At 45.2% G+C, this 23,998-nt stretch overlaps 1 protein-coding gene across 1 annotated transcript in view; it reads left to right on the top strand.

Moving 5' to 3' along the window:
* Nucleotides 1-6,772: 6,772 nt before the first annotated feature.
* UNC5D (unc-5 netrin receptor D) overlaps nt 6,773-23,998 on the top strand; it is a 364,515-nt gene continuing 347,289 nt past the window's right edge. The window contains exons 1-3 of the mRNA XM_089773737.1: nt 6,773-6,818; nt 7,052-7,141; nt 7,676-7,756. Coding sequence (XP_089629863.1) covers nt 6,773-6,818; nt 7,052-7,141; nt 7,676-7,756 — 217 coding nt within the window. The remainder of the gene's footprint in view (nt 6,819-7,051; nt 7,142-7,675; nt 7,757-23,998) is intronic.

Below are 23,998 nucleotides of genomic sequence, written 5' to 3'. Positions count from 1 at the left end.
CCGAGTAACAGCTGTCGGTCTGTCTGCACCCATGGAGGCTGAATGAACAATAACGAATTGCAGCAGGTCGTGATTTATTTTCTTATTTTTGGTAATGAAATGGGTAAGTAGATTTGAATTATTGGGTTCACTGCTGCTCCTTGCGGTGGATAATTCTCTTTTCTCAGGCTAGCTCTTGTTTACGTGAGGGTCTGTGCATCTGTATTTCGCCTGGGGAAAATCACAGGGTGGACTAATCACATCTTGGTGAGCTTGGCATGGCCACCAGGGGCTAAGCAGGAAGAAAGAAGAGTGTCCATGTTTTTAGAAGGGGGCTGGGAGGTTGTCTTCCTTTCCTGGCTTCTTGTTTTTCTTCTACCTCGTGCTAGTGACACCTAGTTCCAGGGTTAGAAAATGTCAGCCATTCAATGGGCATGTCACTTCTCAAAAGAATACGATCCTGGATGAAGCAAATATTAGCCTGCATGTGAATCTCTCTCTGGGCACACCTAGGCTACGTCTACACTGGCCCCTCTTCCGTAAGGGGCATGTAAATTTCAGCAGTCGTCGTAGGGAAATCCGCGGGGGATTTAAATATCCCCCGCGGCATTTAAATAAACATGGCCGCCGCTTTTTTCCGGCTTTTAAAAAAGCCGGAAAATAGCGTCTAGACTGGCCCCGATCCTCCGGAAAAAGCGCCCTTTTCCGGAGGGTCTTATTCTTACTTTGAAGTAAGAATAAGACCCTCCGGAAAAGGGCGCTTTTTCCGGAGGATCGGGGCCAGTCTAGACGCTATTTTCCGGCTTTTTTAAAAGCCGGAAAAAAGCGGCGGCCATGTTTATTTAAATGCCGCGGGGGATATTTAAATCCCCCGCGGATTTCCCTACGACGACTGCTGAAATTTACATGCCCCTTACGGAAGAGGGGCCAGTGTAGACGTAGCTCTACAGAATGGGGAAGATCAACGCTGCCGCAATTGATCTTCTGGAGTTTGATTTAGCGGGTCTTGTGAAGATGCACTAAATCACACTCAGTGTGTGCCCTGGTTGGCGCTGGTACTCCTGCTCTCACAAGGAGTATGGGAACCTGACAGGAGCATTTGCTCCCATCGACCTCCTGCTGTGTGGACACTGATTTAAGATACATTGACTGCAGCTACACAATTAACTTCGGTCTTAGGTCGACCTTCTGCTCCAGTGTCGACCTGGCCTCCTTTAATAGACTGATTCTCCTGACTACAAAATCGGCATGTCTGACATGGGGGGAAAAGCTTCTGGTTCCATAACCTGTGCATTAAGTCTTCATTGCTGTCCTTGGACAGATATTTTTTATAGATGGTATGATGGCCCATATTAATCCTTATGCTAGATAATTTTTCAACCCAGGTGTGCACATGCCAATAGCAGCAGCAACAGATGTTCTTAAGTGGCTAAGATTCAGTGTTACTACTTGCAAGAGTCAGTTGTTTTATCACAGTTGACCTGGCTAAATTATAACCCAGGAAATATAACGTATCTGCTTTTTCTCTGCTGTTCCATTAGGACAAATTACTCTTTGTCTCTCCTTTCCCTTCACTGCTGCTCTTAAGTTTTCCAATGCACAGTATCTCCGTAGTCTCATTCTCCTACCAGAAGCTGTGGTTCAGTAGTAGATAAAGTTGCATATATAAGAGAGCCCAATATTCAAATCCAGGCTTTTGGGTGCTAATTTGGATGCTAATTAGTAGTGGGAAGGTATCACAGGTAATATTCATTACCACGGGCTACCATGTAGTGGAAAAAAATTGCTAATATTTTCAATTAAAAATGGGATTTAATTGAAAATGAAATGTTTCTTGATGAAATTTAACTTTTTAAAAACTTTTTTCATGTTAAAAGATTTTTAACTGAAAGTATTGGTGGAGGGAATGTTCTCCCCCGCTCCTCCTATATTTTTGGAACTGTCCATTTCAAGATTATTGTAAAATTCCCATCTTATCTGCAAAAAAAAAAAAAATCTTTCCTTTGGTTTCATGTTTTTCGACTGAAAAAAAAATAAGAAAAGAACTAGATGAAAATCCAGAAAAAAATCACATATTTACTTTTTTCTTCACTGGGAAAGTATGAAAAAAAAGAGAAAATGTTTCATTTTTTTGTGGTAAAATAAAGAACTTTTCTCAGTACAGAAAATAGATTGGACATGTACCTGGGTAACAAGAACATCTAGAGGTACAAAATAAGTATAAAAGAAATAACCAAGAATTGTGGAAGGGCTCCAAATCCTTTTGCTTTGCATAATCCACCCTCTAACTAAGAAGAAACTTACCTTCTAGGTAAATTATTCTGTAACTGACTGGTCCTGGATTTCTTCTACCTTTGCTTACTGCAGGTGTCATTGGTAGATATAGGATACTATGCTTTGACCTGTCCTGGCAATTCCTAAATTTCTACATAGTGGTCAGAGTTAAGGTGACACAGGACTGCTTATGTTTAAAAGTTACAGATTAATACCACTGTCCCTCTGAAACAAACTCGCAAAGTTTGTTTTCGCTTCAGTTTAACACATCCTGGAAATGGGTTCCAGCCCAAATAAATTTGTAGGTGGCACAAGACTCCTCTTTTTTTTTTCTCTCTTCCTGAAACAGATTACCAAGGGATTCTTTTGAAACTCAAGGGATAATTATTAAGGGACTTGTTTTTCCCCCTTCCACTCTATAATTCTTAACCACTCGTCCTCAAATAGTTGCTCCACTTCCTAAGAAAAAGAAAAGCCATATTTTAAATCTCTGAACAGAATGGATTAGAATAGCAGAATCAATGCCCTCTGAGTCGAAGTGCCCAGAAAGCCTGGATTTAGATAAACAACGATTTCCCCCCTCCCCTTTGGAATTGGATATTTAGATAATCGATGCTCTAGTCTGTCTTTGCATCTGGTTCTGTTAATGCTCCTTGATTGGGAAATGTGGGGTCAGAGGATGCGGAAGCGATTGGGAAGCTGAAGGAAGGGGGAAATGGGGAATGAGTGAAAAGGTCTTTAGTCGAGGCTTGTGATGTGATTACAAAAATAGGCAAGACGTGTATTTTTCACACGTAAACAGTAGCATCTTGTTGCTCATTAAGCCTATTGTCAAATCTCAGCTGGTGCTAGAACAGCATCAGCCTTGCCCATCAGCAGAAAGCAGACACAAAGAGCTCTCTGTGGCATGCTTTGGTTCCTCAAAGCGGTCGTGAAATTGTTCACAAAATACCACTTACGATCAGTTAATGATGCTATTGATTTGTGGCTTCTAGTGATTTTATTTTTGCACTATAGAAAAGTGGAGCTCATATTATGTGGTCAAAGGGATCTGAATGCATGTTGTGTTACCGGATTTGCCCGTTGCTTTGGGATACACTCATTTCCTAGGGTTACTCTTCGGTGGGGAGAGAATTTGGTATTTCTGTCCATGCACTTTTTGTGTCACCTTTGTTCTCATATGGACTCCACTTCTCCCTTCTGGGTCTCCAAATGAAATTAACAGACAGCAAATTTAGAACAAACAAAAGGACATTTTTCTTCTTGCAGCACATGGTCAACCTGTGGAACTCCCTGCCAGAGGATGTTGTGAAAAAACAGGACTTTATTGGAGTTCAAAAGAGAGCTAGATGTATTCATGGGGGTTAGGTCCATCAATACTTATTAGCCAGGATGGGTAGGAACCCATCTGTTTGTCAGAAGCTGGAAATGGATGACAAGAGAGAGATCACCTGATGATTATCGGTTCTGTTCACTCCCTCTGGGGCACCTGGCACTGTTGGCAGGCAGGATACTGGGCTAGATGGACCTTTGGTCTGACCAAGTCTGGCCATTCTTATGTTCTGAACGTTCCATCCCAGTAGAGCGATCTTGTGGGCCCTAGGTTCCCCAAAGCTCGGCTCTTCCAGTCCTAGAAATAGATGGACATGCATGCTCACGCTCACATTTACAGAGGGTGTTTGTGAGGACCGGGTTGATCAACACCCCCCAGCTGTCTCCTTATGTGTCCCTGGACTCAGCAGACTTGGTCGAGAAGCACACGCCCAGGGTTCAGAATGTGCTTATCCACACTTTCATATTACAATGATTCTGGCAGCAACTCACTGGAAGAGCAAACCCCACCGGGATTTTGGGTACGAGGAGCGTTGATGCAGAGCAAATAGGGAAACCACAAACACGCACGAGGGAGACACAGTAACAACCAGCTTCACCATAAAATGTATTTATTTCCAGGTAATAACTCTACAAGGAGAGCCAAACAAAGCTGTAGGGTTATTAAATCTAGCTTGCACTGGATTATAAAAGCCAGGTTTAGCAAACTCTAACTGATCACACAAGCCGGAGTTAGAAGGCTGTGCCTAGAGAGAGGGGGTGGGGTTCTCAGCACTCCATGTGGCGTGCGAGGGTGGGATCATTAACATCTGGAGCAGAGGTTACCCATCACGCAGTGTTTCCCTGCTTTTCAGTTCCCAGACTTCAGAATACTAAGGAGGAGAGGGGGTTAAAACCATTGCACTAGGACTTGGGAGATCACGCTTCCCTTTTCCACACACACTGGGCAGGTCATTGAGGCTGTGTCTACACTGGTGCGATCTTGCACAAAAGCGGCTGCTCTTGCGCAAAAACGTGCTGCCTGTCTACACTGGCCGCGTGTTCTTGCGCAAGTACACTGACGTTCTAATGTATGAAATCAGGGCTTCTTGCGCCAGAACTCTTGCGCAAGAGGCCAGTGTAGACAGGCAACATGAATTTCTTGCGCAAGAAAGCCCGATGGTTAAAATGGCCATTGGAGCTTTCTTGCGCAAGAGAGCATCTACACTGGCATAGATGCTCTTGCGCAAAAGCACATCTCTTGCAGAAAGGCACATGCCAGTGAAGACGCTCTCTTCTGGAAGAGTTTTTGCAGAAGAACTCTTCCGCAAAAGAGTTTTTGCACAAGATCACGCCAGTGTAGACGTAGCCTGACCGTGTGTTCCTTCTTCCCCATGTCATAACATTGGGAACAATAATCCTTCCTCTCTCCCCACCTGCCTAGATAGTAACATTTGCCTTTTGGAGAGACTGAAGTGGCTGTTTTGGGAGGTACGACAGCCAATCCGCCCAGGAGGGAGACTGTTCTGCCTCTTGCACGGTTCATATTCTGGACCCAGAGATTCCCTGTTGCACCCGCTTCCACATATTGCGCTGCAGGTTTGGTCTCTGGTTGGCTTTAGCTTTTTCAAAACCCACATGGCCAGGGGGAAAGAGGTGGGGCCACACAAGCCTTGATCCCCCCCCAGATGTGGGATGTGTGTGTCTCCTTTGCACAATTCTTGGTACCATGGTGGGAAAGGGGTAACCCCCGCTGGGTTTCTCTCACTGATCTGTGATGTAGTGATGTTGCCGAGGTTTGGGACTAATACCGTTGGATCATCAGGTGTTAAGAAGGTGTAGAATGGGGGGCTGTTTGCAGAAAGAATTGATTATAACTGAAGAGGGAAGGGCCTAGGAACAGCCCTTCTCAGCCAGGTGGACCCAGCCCATAGATCTAGGCATGGTATGATGCTCGGGTTGGCTGGAGCAGGACCCATCACAGTAAAGGATACATAGCAGGTTTAATAGGTAGCCAGTTTAAAACAAACAAAAGGAAGTTATTCTTCACACAGCATGTAGTCAACCTGTGGAACTCCTTGCCAGAGGATGTTGTGAAGACTAGGACTATAACAGTTTAAAGAGAAGCTAGATAAGTTCATGTAGGTTAGGTCCATAAAAGGCTATTAGCCAGGGGATAGAAATGGTGTCCCTGGCCTCTGTTCATCAGAGGTTGGAGAAGGATGGAAGGAGACAAATTGCTTGATCATTGTCTTTGGTCCACCCTCTCTGGGGCACCTGGTGCTGGCCACTGTCGGCAGACAGGCTACTGGGCTAGATGGACCTTTGGTCTGACCCAGTACGGCTGTTCTTATGTTCTTATATTCATACGATAGGGTGCTTCCATGGTTTTTGTGACCAATAACCATACATCTAAGAGGCAGTGAACGGCTTCATCACCTAGTGTGTGAGGGCCAGAGGTTTGGATCCAGTGATCTAAGCCAGGCCCCTAGCCAGCGAGGAGATACATGACTGTAGGTCCCTGACTTGCTTCTCATCATTGACTGCCCATGGCTCTCCTGGCCATCCCCACTTCAGAAGTCGCTTGCAGTGCCGCTACCAAGAAGCAAGCGGCTGGAAACGTAGTTCCTGTGAACTGGATTATGCCAGCATTCACTACTCCTTTCTTTTACTGCTTTGGCCATAGGGGGTGGCAGATCCTTCTGCAGTATATCACTAGAACAATGTTCAAAGCACCTTAATTTGTAGGAGGTTCCCTTCTCTGCAAACATGCCCACAGTGAAGAGATGGAGAAAAGGCATTGGGGCAGTATTGGAAGCTCCAGCTGAGATCGGGTAGGCAGACAAAACTCGTGGCCAGTAGTTCGTTACGAATGTCTAGCTTGGGGAATCAGAAACTTGAAAAGGAAGGATTCCCATTTGTCACACCCGCATGGAGAGAGCATTGGCTGTCTATTAAATTCGGCCTTTTAAAGGATGGATATGGGACAACAGCCCCATGGGTGATAGGAGATCTTGTTTTTCTGCTCCCTGGCATCCAATGCACTAAACTCTGTCATTGAAGGCAACCTTGAAGTGCCATTCTTTTCATCTTTGTCCCCTCCCATTTTGCCACCAATAGGTGGAGCTGCAGCAAAGCAGATCGAGTGAGTGTCGGTTATGAAGGGCTGCACTCCGAGACAGCCACTGCTGTGGCATCGGAATTGTGCATGTCGGATAAAACTGCCACACGATCGGTATCTCTCAGCAGTGCAGGTAATAGACAGGTGACAGAAAGGAAAAGGTATTTTTAAGAAAACAAATCCCAATTTTGCATATTCAGCTTCCTACAACAATTTGCACTCATTCCCTTTCTAAGCTGCTGCTAGTTCACTGCAATCCTCCTTCTTCAACACATCTTACACATCTATCACATCTCAGAGGCCCTGTAAAGGTTTTACACCCATCGTTTTACCCGCCTTAACCATTGAAACCTTTAATCCTTCAAGATTTTACTGCCACTGTTGCTGTTGTTACTACTTATTCCCATCACTTGATTGTCGGGGGACATCAGTATGGCGACAGGATGTTTGTGACAAGTACCGCTATTCGATCAGCTCGTTTTACTTGCTTGAGAGATTTCAGCTAGTAAAGACGAACATCTCAATGACGATTGGAAAAGGAAATCTAAGTATGGAGTGGCATGGTAGAAGTAGCTGGCATGTTGGCGTGAGAAGGTAATTCAGGGTCAGGCTATGGTTTTCTGCTCTGTTTCAGCAGTTGTCCATCAATAGCTGCTAGGTAAGATTAATAGGAACAGACCACTTTTCTGGAATTTAGTGGACAACCCAATCTGCCTTCTGTTTCATTAGCTCTGTACCTGGTCACAGGAACAAAAACCAGGCGCTTGCAAATTCAGCAAACAGATTGTCCAAAATATACAAGGTTGTGTGTGTTTCGGCTGCAGTAGCAGACAGATCCTGAAACATTTCAAGACCTGAAACGGCTCCCTCTTTGTTTTCTCTCCTTGGTCCATAAGAATTGCAGTTTGCTGAGGCTGCATGAAGAAAAATACCAGACTCCACCTCCAGAGGGCTGATATGTTTCTCAGCTAAGGCAGAGAACTTAAAAAGATGAAGTTAAGGAAGAGAAACTGCTGGGCACCAATTCCCTCCCCCTGGTTTTGTTTCATGGCAGATCATTAAACCTTCCAGGTAAGAGAGATTTGTTACCGCGCTTTCTTCCTTTTGTCACCGAGAAATCCGTCCTAAAAATTAATGCCTGTATTTAGAAAGGCAAATCTAGCCACTCTGCCTGATAATGAGATGTGTGAAACTGTGCTCAGGAAACCATAATCTCCCTAGGAATTAATTGATGCTACAGTCAGTATCTCTCCCTGTAACAAATTGCAGGGAAGCAACTAAACTTTCTGCAGCACAACGGGAGCTGGAAAGCGATTCTCTCCCTCAGCTAGCACTAGTTTTCAGCTGCAGGTGTGACCTCAGAGAGATAAGGGATTTCATTGGAGCATGGTTTTCATTCTGTCCTCCCTCTGTTATCTAACAGAGTTTGCTTTAATAACATTCCCATTGTTCTGGCAGATAATCATGGGCCGGCCCAGATAAGATCTCAAATTTGCTCTTTCCTGATAATAGGATCTTATCGGGAGTTCACAGCATATAGCTTTTTAACAGGATACCGCTTTAATTAAAATGACAATACACAACACTGGAGGTTAAAGTCCCCTGTCTCACTTCATCTGTAACATCAGGCTTGAAAGGGACATCGTAATAAATGGCTTTCATGTGGTACGAGAGAGAAAAGGTAACGAGAACTAGTGTGCTGATAAAGTCCTCCGCCATGTTCCGAATTTGTACACGTAGGAAACATCTCGGATGAGCTGACTGCGAAGGTCTGTAATAATCTTATTAATGCCGAGTGTCTTCATCCCAGAGGATCCTAAACCAGTTACAAGCTGGGATAGAAAACTGTTTGTACAGTTATGCCTCATTGTTTGGTTGCTGGGCTCAAGGCAGGAATCGCTGGTGAATTTCTTTGGCCCGTGTCAGGCAGGACTAGATAATCCATCAGAGAGAGATGGAAATGTCAGGCTGTGTCACCGAAGGGTGGGGCGTCACCTGGGCCCTGCCCCCCCCCCCTTCCACAGCCAGAGGTGACTCGGTTGGCTGGTGGCATGGAAGGTTTATTAGTCTACAGGGTTACCGTTTAGAACAGACTTGTCACCACTGAGGCCAGAAGCAGTCAGTACAATCCATCATGGGGGGAGGAGGCTCAAAGTCAAGGACCCTTCCCCCATCTCTGCCCCCCAAGCCAGCAAGACACACACACACACACACACACACACACACACACACACACACACACACACACACACACAAAAACCTGTCTCCCCCTACAGCCAGCCCTGCCTTTGTCATTTGCTTACACCCCCCTCCCAGGCTTAGGTTGTGGAAAGCGTCAGCCTGTGTATGAGGGTAACACTCGCACCCCAATTCCCATTGGGGTGTATTGGTACAGTGTCCAGGGAAACTGAGGCACGCCCATGGGGTTACTCCAGAACAGTAGAAATCACATGCAACACAAAGCGAACAGAGCAAATATAATCCCCACTTCATCACAGGCCGGAAGGGACCATCCTGTCCCACCCCCCGTGTGAAGGCAGAACCAAGTAAACTTGGACCACCCTTGACACCTTCAACCTGTTCTTACAAACCTTCAACGCCGGCGATTCCAGTCTCCCCTGGATCCTTATTTCAGGACTTAATTGCCCTTCTAGTTAGAATATTTCCCCTAATATCTACGCTCACTCTCCCCTTGCTATAGATGAAGCCCATTAAAACTTGTCTTCCCTTGAGTAGACATGGCAAACAATCAGGCCTTTTCGTAATCGTCTTTTTTTGTTCTCATGTCCAGTCTTTTTAACCTTTCCTCAGAGGCTAGGTTTTCTGTGCTTTTGTTTTGTTGCTCCTCTCTGGACACTCTCGTATTTGTCCACGTCTTTCCTAAAGCGTGGCACCGGAATGGGCCACAGGATTCCAGATAAGGCCTCACTGATGCTTAGTGAAGTAGAACAATTGTCTCCCATGTCTACAACACTCCTGTTAATACACCCCAGAATATCTGGGGGAGTGGGGGTTAAGCAGCTTTCTCATATTATTGACTCTTCTTCAATTTCCACTTTTATTCCCCAGTTTCTTTGTCCGCACTATATCCACTGACCAGTTATTTTCCATGGTATCAGGTGTGCAGCATTCTGCATTTGGCTTTATTGAATGTCATCGTGTGGATTTCAGACTAACTCACTAATTTGTCAAGCTCTCTCTGACTTCTCTTGTCCTCCAAAGTGCTTTCAACCCCTCCCAGTTTGGTGTTCTCCGCGCTTTGCTCTCCACTCTGTTATCCAAGATCGTTCATGAAAATACTGGCCCTTAACCGTCTTAAAACTGATGGATTTTGTTTTATACCCATAGATTGGACTCATGGTGCAAGGACTGCACCCTCTTCTGTGTCTACACGGCATACTGTGGGTCCTGCTCCTGATTGGCTGCTGCCAAAATAAATGGAGAATAATGATTTTTGTCGGATCCTTCATCAGATTTCAGTGGTCAAGCAAGGACCTTTGTCTCATGCTGCCTCCTGTGTGCAAAAGCGGTCCCCTGCAAACATCCACAAAAACACCTCATTGCCCTTCAAATCCCGCCTAAAAGCTCCCCCCAAAAACCTGCCAGAATTGAGGCATCTGGTGTTTTGAGACCACTACCCATCTTGCTGACACTTACCACCTCTCGTTGTTTCCTTCTGCTCCTGTCTGCCTGTATCTTCCCATTGTTGGTGGTTGTCTTGTTCTTAAATTATCCGGCATAATACAGTGGCAGATGGGAGTCCTGGGCTTTGATCGTTGTCCTAGGTGTTGGATAAATAGAACAGAAAGGTAGTCCCAAGAATCAAACAGTCTAAGCGCCTCAGTTCAGGGACTGCTTTTATATGTACAGCAGGTTTAAAACAAATAAAAGGAAGTTCTTCTTCACACAGCGCACAGTCAACCTGTGGAACTCCTTGCCAGAGGAAGTTGTGAAGGCTAAGACTATAAAAGAGAACTAGATACATTCATGGAGGTGAAGTCCATTAATGGCTATTAGCCAGGATGGGTAAGGAATGGTGTCCCTAGCCTCTGTTTGTCAGAGGGTGGAGATGGACGCCAGGAGAGAGATCGCTTGATCATTACCTGTTTGGTTCACTCCCTCTGGGGCACCTGGCATTGGCCACTGTTGGCAGACAGAGTACTGGGCTGGGTGGACCTTTGATCTGACTCAGTGTGGCCATTCTTATGTTCCCTAGCACACGTGGGCGCTCTCAGTGCTGCCACAGAACAAATCAATGCAGCCTGCTGTTCTCCTTCACTCCAAACACCCATCCCTTTGTCCTGTGCTGGACTGAGCCCCTGCCCAGAGGGTCATTTAAAATCCTCTTCCTTTCCAAATGGTCATTCGTGAGTCAGCAGCAGCCCCGACCCCTCGCATCTTGGGAAAATCAAGACAGGGATGCCACGCTCTTGCTCCTGCATGCCAAAGGCCTGCGAATCAATACCCAGAGCATGCCGGCCCCCGGCCTCTCCTTCTGTTCCCAGCCGCCCCCTCCAGAAGGCACAGCTCCTGTTTACCGATTCGGTTTCATATCGACAACAAAGCCTCTGTATGCAGGCGCTCGCTTTGTCAATGATCCATAGGAGTCCCTGCTGCCCTGGTAGTTAGCAAACACTCACTAATATGCCGATGATGTGCTGAGCTGGTGAAAGTTTCAGCAGAAGCAAATTCTTTGTTGGGGAGATTTTCCAAGCCCCGTATCCAATATGGTCTCTGTTCATTGAATAAGGAGTGAGGACCAGGAAGGTCACTGGAGGAAAAACGTGGTGTCTCTGCATGACCGTTCGGCTTGCATTTCCAAAGAGCAGAGTACCCTCTCTCTTTCTGACTTCTCCGGGTTACTAGGGTGCTCAGTGGCTGTGACAATCACACCGACTGACTTCAGCCTTTATTCACTGAGGTATTTAAACGTGTGCCTCACGTTAAGCGCATCAACAGGATGCAATGTGTGTGCCAAATATTTTGCTGGATTGGTATTTACTTCAACAATGGCTGGTTACAGAATGTCCTAAATAAAGGCGGATGACAATCGGATAAAAACGGAAGAGAAATCAGCTGACAGGGAAGAAGAAAAATTACGACTCGTCTGCAAGGCTGAAATTGACACTTCGGGATTCTTGAGTTCTCTGACAGGAACAAGAGAGTGTGTCGTTAACTCTGGTGCTTTTCTTATCTTGTTTATTTTCTATATTCTCTTGACGCTTTCAGGATGAAATGCAAGAGTGTCTTTGGTACCCTTACGCAGCTTGAAATCGATTTTTAGGAACAAACCCACAACACTACTTTCTGTGGATTTGTTTGAATTTGCTGCTTTCATTCCCTGACTCCATTTTATGCTTCATAGGGTGTTCTGCCCCATGGATACTGCCCCCTCCTTTATTACATGATATCGGTTCTGTAGAACTTTCCGTGTCAAGATCAGAGTCAATTGAAGTGCCAATTTCATCTTCTTATAAAGCCATGTTTACTGTGTTGCATTCCTCTCTTAATAACCCTCCTCTGCCTTTCTTATTTACATGCATGGGAAATACAGCCTCCAGTATCTCCTCATTGGAATACCTCCACATCCTGATTCAGGGAGCTAGAATTCAAGCATGGCAGAATTTATCTTCCGCTGTAAACAATTCTTTTGCAAGTGACAGTGTGAGCACTGCCTATGGGCATTACCAGTGTGTTGGATCATTTTTCCTAGTTTAAAAATACAGTATCGGAATTAGAAATGCGACTTTCCTTTTTATCTTAGTTCATTACAATTAGCCTTTAAATAATCAGTAATTACCCTCCTCTAACCTTTAGTTCTATCTTAGGAGGCAGCAATTATTTGACATTATTTAATCTTAAGTGTCGAGGAAAGTCAGAAAAGTCTCTGTTCTCTGCACACGGGAAGCAATTTATTCTCAAAGGTTTTCTTCTGTGGCCTGAACCCCTTGTGACCTGGTCTGACTGTTTGTACTTAGTTTTAACTGGTGTATTTGCTTGGTCTAAACTTCCTCTGTTCCTGACAACTCCTCTTTGGTGCAGGATCTAGCAGTGGACTGCTCCAGTACTTTTCAGGGAGGGCAGAAGAATTCTACCAGTGCTAGGTGAGGATTTGGTAGGTGCAGACTCAGAGTAGGCGGTTTATGGATTTCAAACGTATGCTCATTAGAATGCACTCTTTTGTCCTGTGGGGTGCTCTTTTCGGTAAAGATAAAATGTGCATTGTGAAACGAATGGGTATTGGCTAATCATATCGTTTTCATTCGTATTGCTATTGCAGTAGAACCTAGAGGTCTCAAACATAACTTGGGTTTCTTTGGCTAGGCGGTACCCACACACACTGTGCAAAGCGGTTCCAGCCCTAGAGAGCCCACAACAGAAACAGTCAAAGACAAAGAGCAAGAGGAGAAGCCAGGACCCCAACAGTTGAAGTGACTTGCCCCAGGTCATACATCCAAACAGTGGGATTTCTGATATTTGGAGGGTAGGATGAACACAGGCAGCAGTGGACTGAGGTTCTGTTCTGTTTTGTGTTTTCTTTGGAGTATAACAATGTTTGATGCCCAACAATTTCCCTCATTGCCTTTCGTGACTCTCTTGGGTTGAGAAACTCTCCTGGTTGAGAAACACTCTTCTAAACGTACAGGAATGCGGCACAAAGTTCAAGTAATTCCATCCTCTTGAACACAATGATTTTAAAAGGAAGCGAATGCAATTGGCAGATGTTCAGAGGGGGCCAGACAGGTTGGTGGTGTTCCAGCGGAGAGCACCCAGGCGCTGTGGAGAGGTGGTTAGCACTAAACAAAGCAGAATAAAAGTCTAAGCCTAAAAATACCTTTTCAAGCAAAGTATTTCCTCCTTGGCTTACTTTCCGAGACTTGAGTTCATGAGTCGGCATTTCCCCTACTGAAACAGATGTAATCATAAATCCCTAGGACATCTCTAAGACTAGAGGAAATTGTTCTCTTTTAGCTGTTGGTTGTAGGTCAGACGCCAACTTGCAAATCCAGAGCGTTGGCAGATAGAGGAAAAAGGAACTCTGTTTTCAACTGCATCACTTGCTTGTTTTTAAGAGATCATCATGGGTGTTTTTCCCCCCATAGGCACTGAGTAAAATTCTACTCCACCTTTAATAGAAGGCTACTACAACTAAGCCATTGATTTATTGGTTCCTCAAGTGACCATTTAAAACAGCCCATTGTATTTTGTTAGAGAATATAATTAATTTTTCAGTACACAGTAATGGACTGGCTTGTGCATGTGTGCACAACACTTCCCTCTGCAGCATTTGGTCTGAACTGCTCGGATCTTTGCTGGAAACTGTCTCCTGGAAAGAGAAATTCCCCTTCCATAGATCTGAGTACCTCTCTGCTGTGGAACTCTAGGGAGACGATCCGGTTGAGGTCAATGCAGCTAATGACCATTCGCACCAGCTGAGTCTCCGTGGCTTTAGTGTGGTACAGGTTGAACCTCCCTAGTCGGGTGCTCTTTGGTCCAGCAATATCTGTGCTCTGGCATGGTTTCAGTGAGCCGGACGTCCACTTACCATGGGTGTGGCCAAATTTCCCGTGGTCCCATAAAGTTTGTTTGCAGCCACCAGTCCTGGCTCTTAGTGTTCTGTGTCGTTATTTAGCTTTAATTGACCCCTAAATTTCTTCTAACAGCCCAGTAGGCAGTGGAAGTGTTGGTAATGCTGCTAGACAATGATGGCTTGCTGTGATCTTGCAAATTCTCTGGTTCAGCCCCCATCAGGTCCTGAAGGTGCCAGACCAGAGAGGTTCAACCTACATTAGTAAGTGCCTGGATGTTTAGGAACCATTTGTAAATTGTATGGTTTAGTAGGCAGCTGGAGCAAAGAAAACAGAGTATTATGAGTCACTGCCCTTGTGTGGGGTGATTTCCCCTCTCTACCCTCCTCCTTTGGCTGACTGGTGTATTTAGGCTATAGGCTTTTAAAGGCAGGGACTGTATTTTTCTGTGTTTATGTACATCTCCTGGTATAATGGGGCCATTATTTTGATTGAAGCCTCTAGGTGCTACTGTAACACAAATAATAAGTCGGTTACAGATTTGGGGGAAACTTAAAAACAAACAAACCAACCAACCCTACCAGTGCTCTGAAATGTGCTTCTCTGGGAGAGAATATTTATGTGATACAGCCAATTTAAGTCACCAATTTTCAGTGTATTGTGTCTGCTGAATCTCAGAAGAGGGTTCATTCAGCTGATTTTCTGACAAGCAGAAATAGGTTAATTCATTTGAAAAGAGAGTGATATTTTGCTTGATGGGTAAAGGGATTATTAAAATGCTGAACCGGCAGATTCTTTTCTCAGCTGATACCTATAGATTGGCTCTTCAGTACCACAAAGGAGACACTGAATGCGGCATTCAAACCGCGCCACTGACTGGTCTGATATTTGTATGGATGATTGTCCTCCACTTGTCCACCTCTGGTGAAAGCAATAGCAAGAGTTTATTCCAGCCAGCATCTTCCGAACAGTGCAGGCTGCTACGGGATATACAGCAGGGTTCTGCTTCACTCTGGCTAAATTGCCCAAATCAAGTAAAGTGGGCCCATGACAAATTAGTCGGTGAAGCCATGTGATCGGTTTGCAAGCGGTAGCATCAGGGAGCTCTCGATTATAGCACATAGGCGATGCAGAGGACAGGGTTAACTTGCAAATGACTGATCGCCACCACAACTGGTCGGATAAGGCCCTTTGCTGTCATTGCTTATTTACGGTAAATCCACCTTGATTTTATTTACCAGGCTGGGTACATGAAATCCATGTTTGTGTGCTCTGCCAAGGTAAACAGCAAGTGGAAAGGACTGAGGGAGAAAAGCCTATTTGCTTTTAAAAAGGGCTAGTGGTGCGGGCCCTGGCGTTCAGTGGTCAATTAGGAAGACATCCCGTGACACAGAAAAACCGTCTGAACAGTGTCACCTTATTTTACATACCCTACCCAGCAAGAGGTCTTTTCTTCCGAACTTGAGAGGATAGAGGGGTATATAGAGTCATGACCTCAGAAGGAATCCTCTGAAAACTGTTGAAAACACTGGTGCAGGTACTACTATGGGTTGAATTTCTCTAGTCCGGCACCCTTGGGACCTGACAGCATTTGCCAGACCATAGGAGGTCAGTATTGTCTAGCGCCATTACCAACACTGCCACTGCTTGCTGGGGTGCTAGAAGACGTTTACTGGCAAATTAGAGCTAACAGCACAGAGCACAGAGAACCAGGGCTGGTGGCTGTAAACAAACATTTTTACCTGAGCTGGAACGAGTTGGGGGCCCATTCAGTCCCCAGTACAGATGAGAAGAGCTGTGTGTCCAGCTTCCAACAGTTTCTATGGGCTTTGCTAGCAGATGGGTCATGCCCAGGGTTGGGAATACCAAGATCTCCTCGGCCGCTGTGTTTTTGTCATCTGGAAACCAGCCAGAGGAGATGTCGTGCCGCCTCTTGGGCACACCTGTTGTATTAAGCTACTTGCTCGAAGGCCTCGAGAGCTGTTGCCTGGCTCCTTCACGTTGCTCCTTGGTGACTTCAGTCCCAAGAGGTTGTGACTTGTCCAAAGCGTCCAGACTAACGCCCCTCCCCCATTTACGTGTTCACTTCAGTTCTCAAGACCGTCCTTCCTCTGCAGTTAAACGGTGCTGCTCTTCAAAGTGCTGCACATACATATTTCGGGCCTTTGTACTCAAGAAGAAGGAAGGGGAGGAAAAAAAGAATATTTTCCTTTTCTTCTTTCGTTACACATGACCCAGTGTCTTGTGATCTGTGATCCCATGCGTCGGCTTCCCCCAGCTCACAAAGGCATGCGGTCAGACTCAAGGAAGACCTTTTGGCCTCCACTGGTTAATCTCCTTTCCTGTGCTGTATAACTGTGGATGTGCAAAGACGCCACTAACTTCCTACTGCAATAGCCTTTTGAGAACAACAGTACCCCTGGCTGGGACTAAAATGGGTAGGTAGGTCACTCGCTTTCCTCCGTGTTGGCAAAACAGTAACCGACTCACTTGGTGTTTCTTGTCCTTTGTCCTCTAACTACACTCCTCCTTGCCAACAGCAGCACCCTGCCAGCTTGGAGCCGCGCTGCCCAGCAGTGTAGCTGATGTTCTAAAGATGCTCCCAAGTGAATTGTCTGATTGGTTGAAAGTGAAACTTTTTTTCTTTCTTTTTTAACAACAAATTGCAAATAGCTGCTGAATGGCTCGTCCAGATCCCTGCTGGTTTGGGGTTTCCTCTGGGTTCTCCGAAAGCATGTTTTCTCTCAGGCTCTCCTCCTCCCACCCCTCGCTCCCCCCGCGTGTGCGTATTTAGAGAGAGACATGTACACACTCACCATTGTCGTATTCTCTGCTTCAGTCAATATGCCTCTCCCACCAAGTTAAGCTCTGATGACAGGAACCAAGAGAATAAACTCCTTTAGGGCATGTCTACATTCAGAAATGATTTTGAAATAACTAAATTCGACTTACCTCCCAACTTTACAAAATCCAACTAGCGTGTCCCCACTACAGGGGAAGCCTCAGAATTAAGTCAGAGGCAGGCTTTGTTAATGTGGACACGCTTCCTTGACTTAGTTCCATGAAGTATTGGGGAGTAATTAGTTCGAAATGTCATTTTGAAATAGCAGCACTGATGCGTCCACACCACTACTATTTTGAAATAACTATTTCAAAATAAGTGTTATTCTCCCAGGAAAGCAGGAGTACAGATTTCAAAATAAGTGGCCCATTATTTTGAAATAACGGTTTGGTAGTGTGGACGCTCCGCTTCTTAATTCGAGCTAAGGTGGGTTATTTTGAAATAATGCCCTAGTATGGACTAGGGCTTAGTAATAGACATGTAGGGGATGACTTTAGAAGGGAAGAGGGGGAAAAGTACCACTGATGGACATTTTGCATCTGCCTACAGAGCTCTTTGTGGTTTCAGCACATTGAATGGTTTGCCCTTTCCCTCTTAATTCAGTAGCAGCAATGAAAACAAAAGGCCTGGATCTGTTTGAAATGAATGTGGTGGGAGCAGACTGTTCATTTGTGCCGTGTGATCAAACAAGGGCATGAAAATAATAGTAATAAAGAAAATACCGAGGAAACCCCTTCTGCCCCATTGGAGGAGAAATAAAGTGTTTTCCTAGAAATGCTCTCGGTGAAATTTCAAGAGGATCTAATTTCTCCAAACGTATTGCTCAAGAAATGAGTTAGACAGTAAAGATGATGCTCTTCTGTGAGTGCCCAAATGTTATGATTTAAAACACATTAGCAGATTTCAAATTTTGAACATCCAATTGGCACTCCAAACCCCTTTCTGGTGCAAATCCAATCACGTTAGCATTTTTTTCTTTCATTTTTATCAAATTAACTTTGCCTTATGGTGTTTGTCAATTGTAGAAAATGTAAACACACAGGAAAAAAATGCAAACAGTGGTATCCTGTTTAATCTTGGGTTAATCGTCTTAAAAATTATATAGATTTTATCTCATCAAAAGGGTTGGCTTATGACTTCCCATATGGCTACTTTCCTTTCAAGTGAAGGATGTGGAATCTTTTTGAGGTGTTAAAAGAGAGCTATATTTTACTGTCATTGACAGTGTTAGATCTGTACCTTTTGGATAAAAGGTTTTTGCATCATTTTGATGCACATGAAAGCAAAATGGCACAAAATCTCAGCGCAGCATTTGGTAAGATACTAAAAATGGAGAATAAAGAAAAATCTATTTAGACTTTTCCAAAGCTAGCATGTACTATATACATTATAAAGATTAAGACTGCAATACAGATCAGAGGTAAACATTCTACTCTGGTATCTTGATGAAAGATACTATAGAAATTGGTTTTATGTACCTGAAATTCTTTTCATACTCAGAGCACTTCAAAGCTCTTTACCAAACAGTAAGTTGTGTTGTAATGCAGGGCGTGCAAATGGATGTGCGTCATAAGATCCTCCCCAGTAACTTTTGCCGGGCTTTGGAAAATAGATATAAACTACAAGCTGGTAATAAGAATAATGTGAGTATTTAATAATACATTGATATGCAGTATATTTTTCAGCCACTAGATGACTCCACTTACTGCATAGAATAGCAGATTTAGCGCCCATCCTGGTAAACAAGAATTAGAAAGCTGGGATTCAAATTGTGTAGAAGTCTCGTTTCTGTAACGTTTAAAAAAAATACAGAATCCCAGTTTTGAACAGTAAGTGTGTAGCATGAGAGGGTAGGAGGGTGCATTCATGCAGATCTGATTGCCTGTTTAGCATCACAATTTGATTCCTGAAATATATGAATAGATGTTTTGAAAGTTTTCTGTTTTGATATTTCATCTTTTTCTATGATATAACATCTCACTTACGCATATCCACACTCACTGTATATATCATCCTGTATTATTAGCATCTCAGTGTGTTGCTATGATTTTTTTACAGTATCTGAAGTGTCCTGCAATGGGAGGCTATTGTAATTATTGATATTAGCTCATGGATTGTGCAGAATTGTCCATTAATTCGGTGGCCCCATATGGTCATCTGTTGTTAACTTTTATATTAAGGATGCATCCTGGGGATTAGGACCCCATGAAGGCTGCTTGTGTGAGGTTTGTGCACATGTGAGGTTAGGTCCTAAAGAGTTTGGGGTATTAGAAGATGTGGGGTATGGAGGGTAGGAGGAAATAGAGACAATCAAATATTTACATCATTTAAATTTTGAAGAAAAAATCACAAAGGGATCAAGTTCTGCTCCCTGATTTTTTTGCCTGTGAGTCTCTGTAGCTGGACTCCGGGGCACTGGGGACCTTACAAGACATGGGGTTTTGCTATCATTGATTGGCTGAGTCTTTCTATAGAGGACAAGGTAGAGGAGAATACTGAGGACCAATCAGCTCAGTCAGGCAGGTGATTTACCTGTAAGGGATGCAGAGACCTTTGCATGCAGTGTAGGGCAGATGCAGATGGCAGACGATGGTTCTTTTTGAAAGCCAAGCGGCTTCCAGGGTTCATGTATTGCTGACTTAGCATCAGAGGATAAGGATATAGAAAATACCCCAGTGTGTGTGGGTTTTAAATAAAGTGAATCCTTTTGCTGTCAGACAATCTCTAGCTCTTCCAATAACACAGCCATCCCAGACTAAAGACAGGACCATGCAGCACTTTAAGACTAACAAGATGAGCTTTCATGGGCCAGACCCACTTCCTCAGATCAAATTGTGGAAGAAAATTGGCACGACCATATATACCAAAGGGATACAATCAAAAAAAGTGAACACATTTAAAATAGACAAATCAGATTTTAGAAAGGAGGAGGGATGAGGGGGGGAAGATAATGTCTATGAGATAATGATATTCGAGGTGATAATTGGGGAAGCTATCTTTGTAATGGGTAAGATAATTAGCATCTTTGGTAAGGCCCATTCGTAAAGTGTCAAATGTAAGCATGAATGACAGTTCAGAGGCTTCTCTTTGAAGTCTTGTGTTAAAATCTCTTTGAAGAAGCATGCAGGTAGTCAGGTCGTTGAAACAATGCCTATTCTGGTTGAAATGGCAAGAAACTGTTTTTTTTTTGTGAAACTGTCTGATGTCTGTTTTGTGGGCATTGATTCTTTGGCGAAGTGTCTGAGAAGTTTGTCCTACATACATAGCAGACAGACACTGTTGGCACATGATTGCATAAATTATATTTCTGGATGAGCAGAAATAGATGTTCTTGATCTTATAACTGAAATGGTTAGGTCCAGTGATGGTGTCAGCAGAGCAAATATGTGGACAAAGCTGGCAATGGGAGAGTTAAACAGCCATTTAAAACTTCATTAGAACAAACTATAAAACCACAGAACTTCAGCTAGAGAAGAGGTATACACTTTAGGGCAAACGAAAAAGAACTACTCACTTCTCGTTGAATGTCCATCTACCTAGAGGTGTGCTGACCACGACTGTCATATCATGGTGTTCTGCCAATTCCAGAGGGATTACCTAGTGAAACGGAAACCGAGAAGTGGGACTGGGATGAAAGGAGGTTAGGTTCATAAAAGGCTATTAGCCAGGGGATAAAATGGTGTCCTTGGCCTCTGTTTGTCAGAGGCTGGCGAGAGATGGCAGGAGACAAATCGCTTGATCATTGTCTTCGGTCCACCCTCTCTGGGACACCTGGTGCTGGCCACTGTTGGCAGACAGGATATTGGGCTAGAAGGACCTTTGGTCTGACCCAGTACGGCCGTTCTTATGTTCTTCTTATTCCTAATCAGCAATATGGCTAGCTGAACGTAGTCCCCAGTAGAAATTTGGACCTAGTGACCCAATCACATAGACCAGGGCAATGGTGCCCATGGCTCCTACTACTTCTAACCACCAGAAGAATCAGGTTGCTTGACACTGCTCAGAATTTGCAACTGCTGTTGTGTTTCAGGATCAGGTCTTGCATAGAGAAGTGTGGTCCAGGATTGCTCCGAGCCTTGGCAGTGGGCAGCTGAAACTCTACAGGGCTAATCCTGTCTTAGCATGTCTGTGTAGCTTGAGCTGGTGACGCCTGTTATTTCTGGAAAGGTTACTCTGCTGTCCAGAGCAGGCGTTTTCAAAATCTGGGTCACAGCTTGTCAGGGCAAGCCGCTAGCTGGCCGAGAGATACTTTGTTTACCTGCCCCTTTGCAGGTATGGGCGATTGCACCTCTCTTTGTCTGCAGATCGCTGTTCCCAGCCAGTAGGAGCTGCGGGAAGCAGTATCCTGCTCCACTTGGCTTCCCATGGCTCCTATTGGCTGGGAACAGTGATCCGTGGCCAATAGGAACTGCAATCACCCATACCTGTGGAGGCGCATGTAAACAAAGCATCCCAGCCAGCTAGCAGCTTGCCCTGACAAGCCACGGCCCAGATTTTAAAAGCTTCTGCTCTAGAGGGGCCTCAGCCAGGGCCTTAGAATGGCCAGTGGCTGTTGGAACTTACCGCTTGTGCCTTTTGCTAGGCCTAGGGTGAATGAAGAGCTGTGAAGTCCTTCCTGGCCCATTTCTATGCGCATCTGGATCTTCAGACTATGGGGAGCTCTACCTGAGGAAAGGAAGGGGTGCTACTATAGGGGGGATTTTGATCCACCTCCTCTCCTTCTATGTGGAGAAGTTTGCCTCTAGTCATGCGAGCCCCGGCCCCCTTTCCTCCATATCCCAACTATGTTGACAGGCAATTCGCCGTCTCCCTGTTCTGAGGTTAACTGAGTTAGCACCTGTCTGACCCCACCAGACTTTTTGATCCCACTGCAAGGATGAACTTTAGCACAGCAACATCCTTTCCAGGGGGGTTTTCTTCCCCCATCTGAAGCAGTCTAGTCCCACCCCTCTCCACATCACTGCTATAACTGTAGGCTCTTTGGGATGGGGACTGGTTGTGGAAGCTCCATCTCTGAAGATATTTAAGAGCAGGTTAGACAGACAGCTGTCAGGGATGGTCTAGACAGTATTGGGTCCTTCCATGCGGGCAGGGGACTGGACTTGATGGCCTCTCAAGGTCCCTTCCAGTTCTAGTGTTCTATGATTCTATGACGGTCCCTTTTTTCTGTACAGCTCCTAGCACAGTGTGCTCCCAGTGCAAAACTGGTACTCCTAGGGCATGTCTACCATTAGTGAGTTTGGGCTCCATTCCAAGCCTGAATGTCTGTACTCAGTGAGCTGACATGGGCCAGCGGTGGATGTTGACCTGCAGTGTAGACATACCCCTGAGGACAACGGGTTGGACCTCCCTGGTCTGGCACCTTCAGGATCTGATTGATCCTGAATGGGGAATTGGCTGGACCAGAGGACATCAATGCTGGCCACCAGGCTCCCCTCCTAGCCATTGGCCCCCCACTCTGCTCCCAGGCCCCTGCTCCTGGATGCTGGCTGGCCTGCCACCAGGCTGCATTTCTGGTTGCCAGCCCCCCGCTGCCTGGCCACCGGCTCCTCTGCCACTGGGGCTCACTGCTCCAGTAACATCCATGGTCCCGCTACCATAGTTCCCCCCCTGAGTTCTCTGACCCCGGAGCACCCAGTGGTTCCTGAAGGATGTTGGACCCCAAAAGTTGCTAGAGCCAGGACTCCCGGATTAGAGAGGTCCAACCTGTACTGTAGCAGAAGTCACCGTATTCTTTGAGTTGTAGTATTCAATGCCATCCAAATGTTCTGCATCTAGCTCCTCTGCTGGTGGGGTCAGAAAATTAGGAGTATTTTTACAGCTCCTAGTTTACGGAGGCAGATTTACAAACCACGGGGGAGGGGAATATCTGAACCGTGACAAAGAAAACTGCCTTTCTAATTGTATTCTACGTCCCAGTAATTGAGCTCCTTCAAAGTGCGTGTGCATTATTTAATTACATATTTGCCGTTCCACTCAGACTAAAAGTAACCCAGCAGATGACCCAATCTGTACTCCAGCAGCATCCCCCGTTACCGAGATCTGAATAATTGCATTAGTGTCAACGGGTAAGTAACTAGTGCTCGCTGTCACACAGATTGGTGGCCTGGATGCACACTTATTGTCTTCTGCATTATTAGATACATTATTCATAGCCGTGCTACATCTTCTCAGATCCCAGTGACATTCCATGTATGTCTTAGGAAGCACAGTGACACTAAAAAAGCAGCACTCTACCTGCCACTGATACCACATCTTGGGGTGCCCCTGTTATCTGACTGGGGGGAGGGTGTCTCCCGATTCATTACAAATGGCTGTCAGTTCGCTAGGTTTGCATTTCAAACCAGAAACGCAGGATGATCACACCACTGCAAACTTTTCCTGTGTCTGAAAGCTGCTTTGAAAACTCAGCTGGAAGATTCCATTGAGGGTCAAGTGCTGTTGGCTGCCTCGGGAGGAAGATACAAAGCCCCATGTTTGGACCAGGGGACTTCTCTTCAGCAGCTGAATGTCTCTTGTAGTGGGCCAGATCACTCAGCATCTGTAGATGGTGATACTGGAAAAAAAAAACCTTGTGTTCCCTTATTTTCTCTGGGTCAGCTGCTGCATCTGATTCAGGCTGGCAGATCCTTGGAGGAGTCCCGGGTGGGGAATATGCACTGTCAGAAAACAAATAATTACTTACTGCGAGCCTTAACCCTTTGAACGCAAGGGAAGCGTAGAGTTCTTCTTTTGTAGCCTTCATTCCCTTCTCCCTCTTGATTAGTTTCTCTCCTTCCCTCCCCCCTTCCATCCCCACTAGAAGAAGCCCTGACTGCTTCCCCGTGCTTGCTTAGATCCTAACGTTAAAAAGCCACCTGTAGTTATTATGTGAGTATCTCTCCTCCAGCAGCTGCAACTGCCATGACCTGGACAGCTATACATTGAGCTTGTATATATCAT

Source organism: Pelodiscus sinensis, chromosome 28, assembly GCF_052426305.1.
Source record: "Pelodiscus sinensis isolate ZL-2025 chromosome 28, ASM5242630v1, whole genome shotgun sequence".
NCBI lineage: Eukaryota > Metazoa > Chordata > Testudines > Trionychidae > Pelodiscus > Pelodiscus sinensis.
The sequence above is the reverse complement of the archived record's forward strand: the minus strand, read 5'-3'. Positions and strand labels throughout refer to the sequence as shown.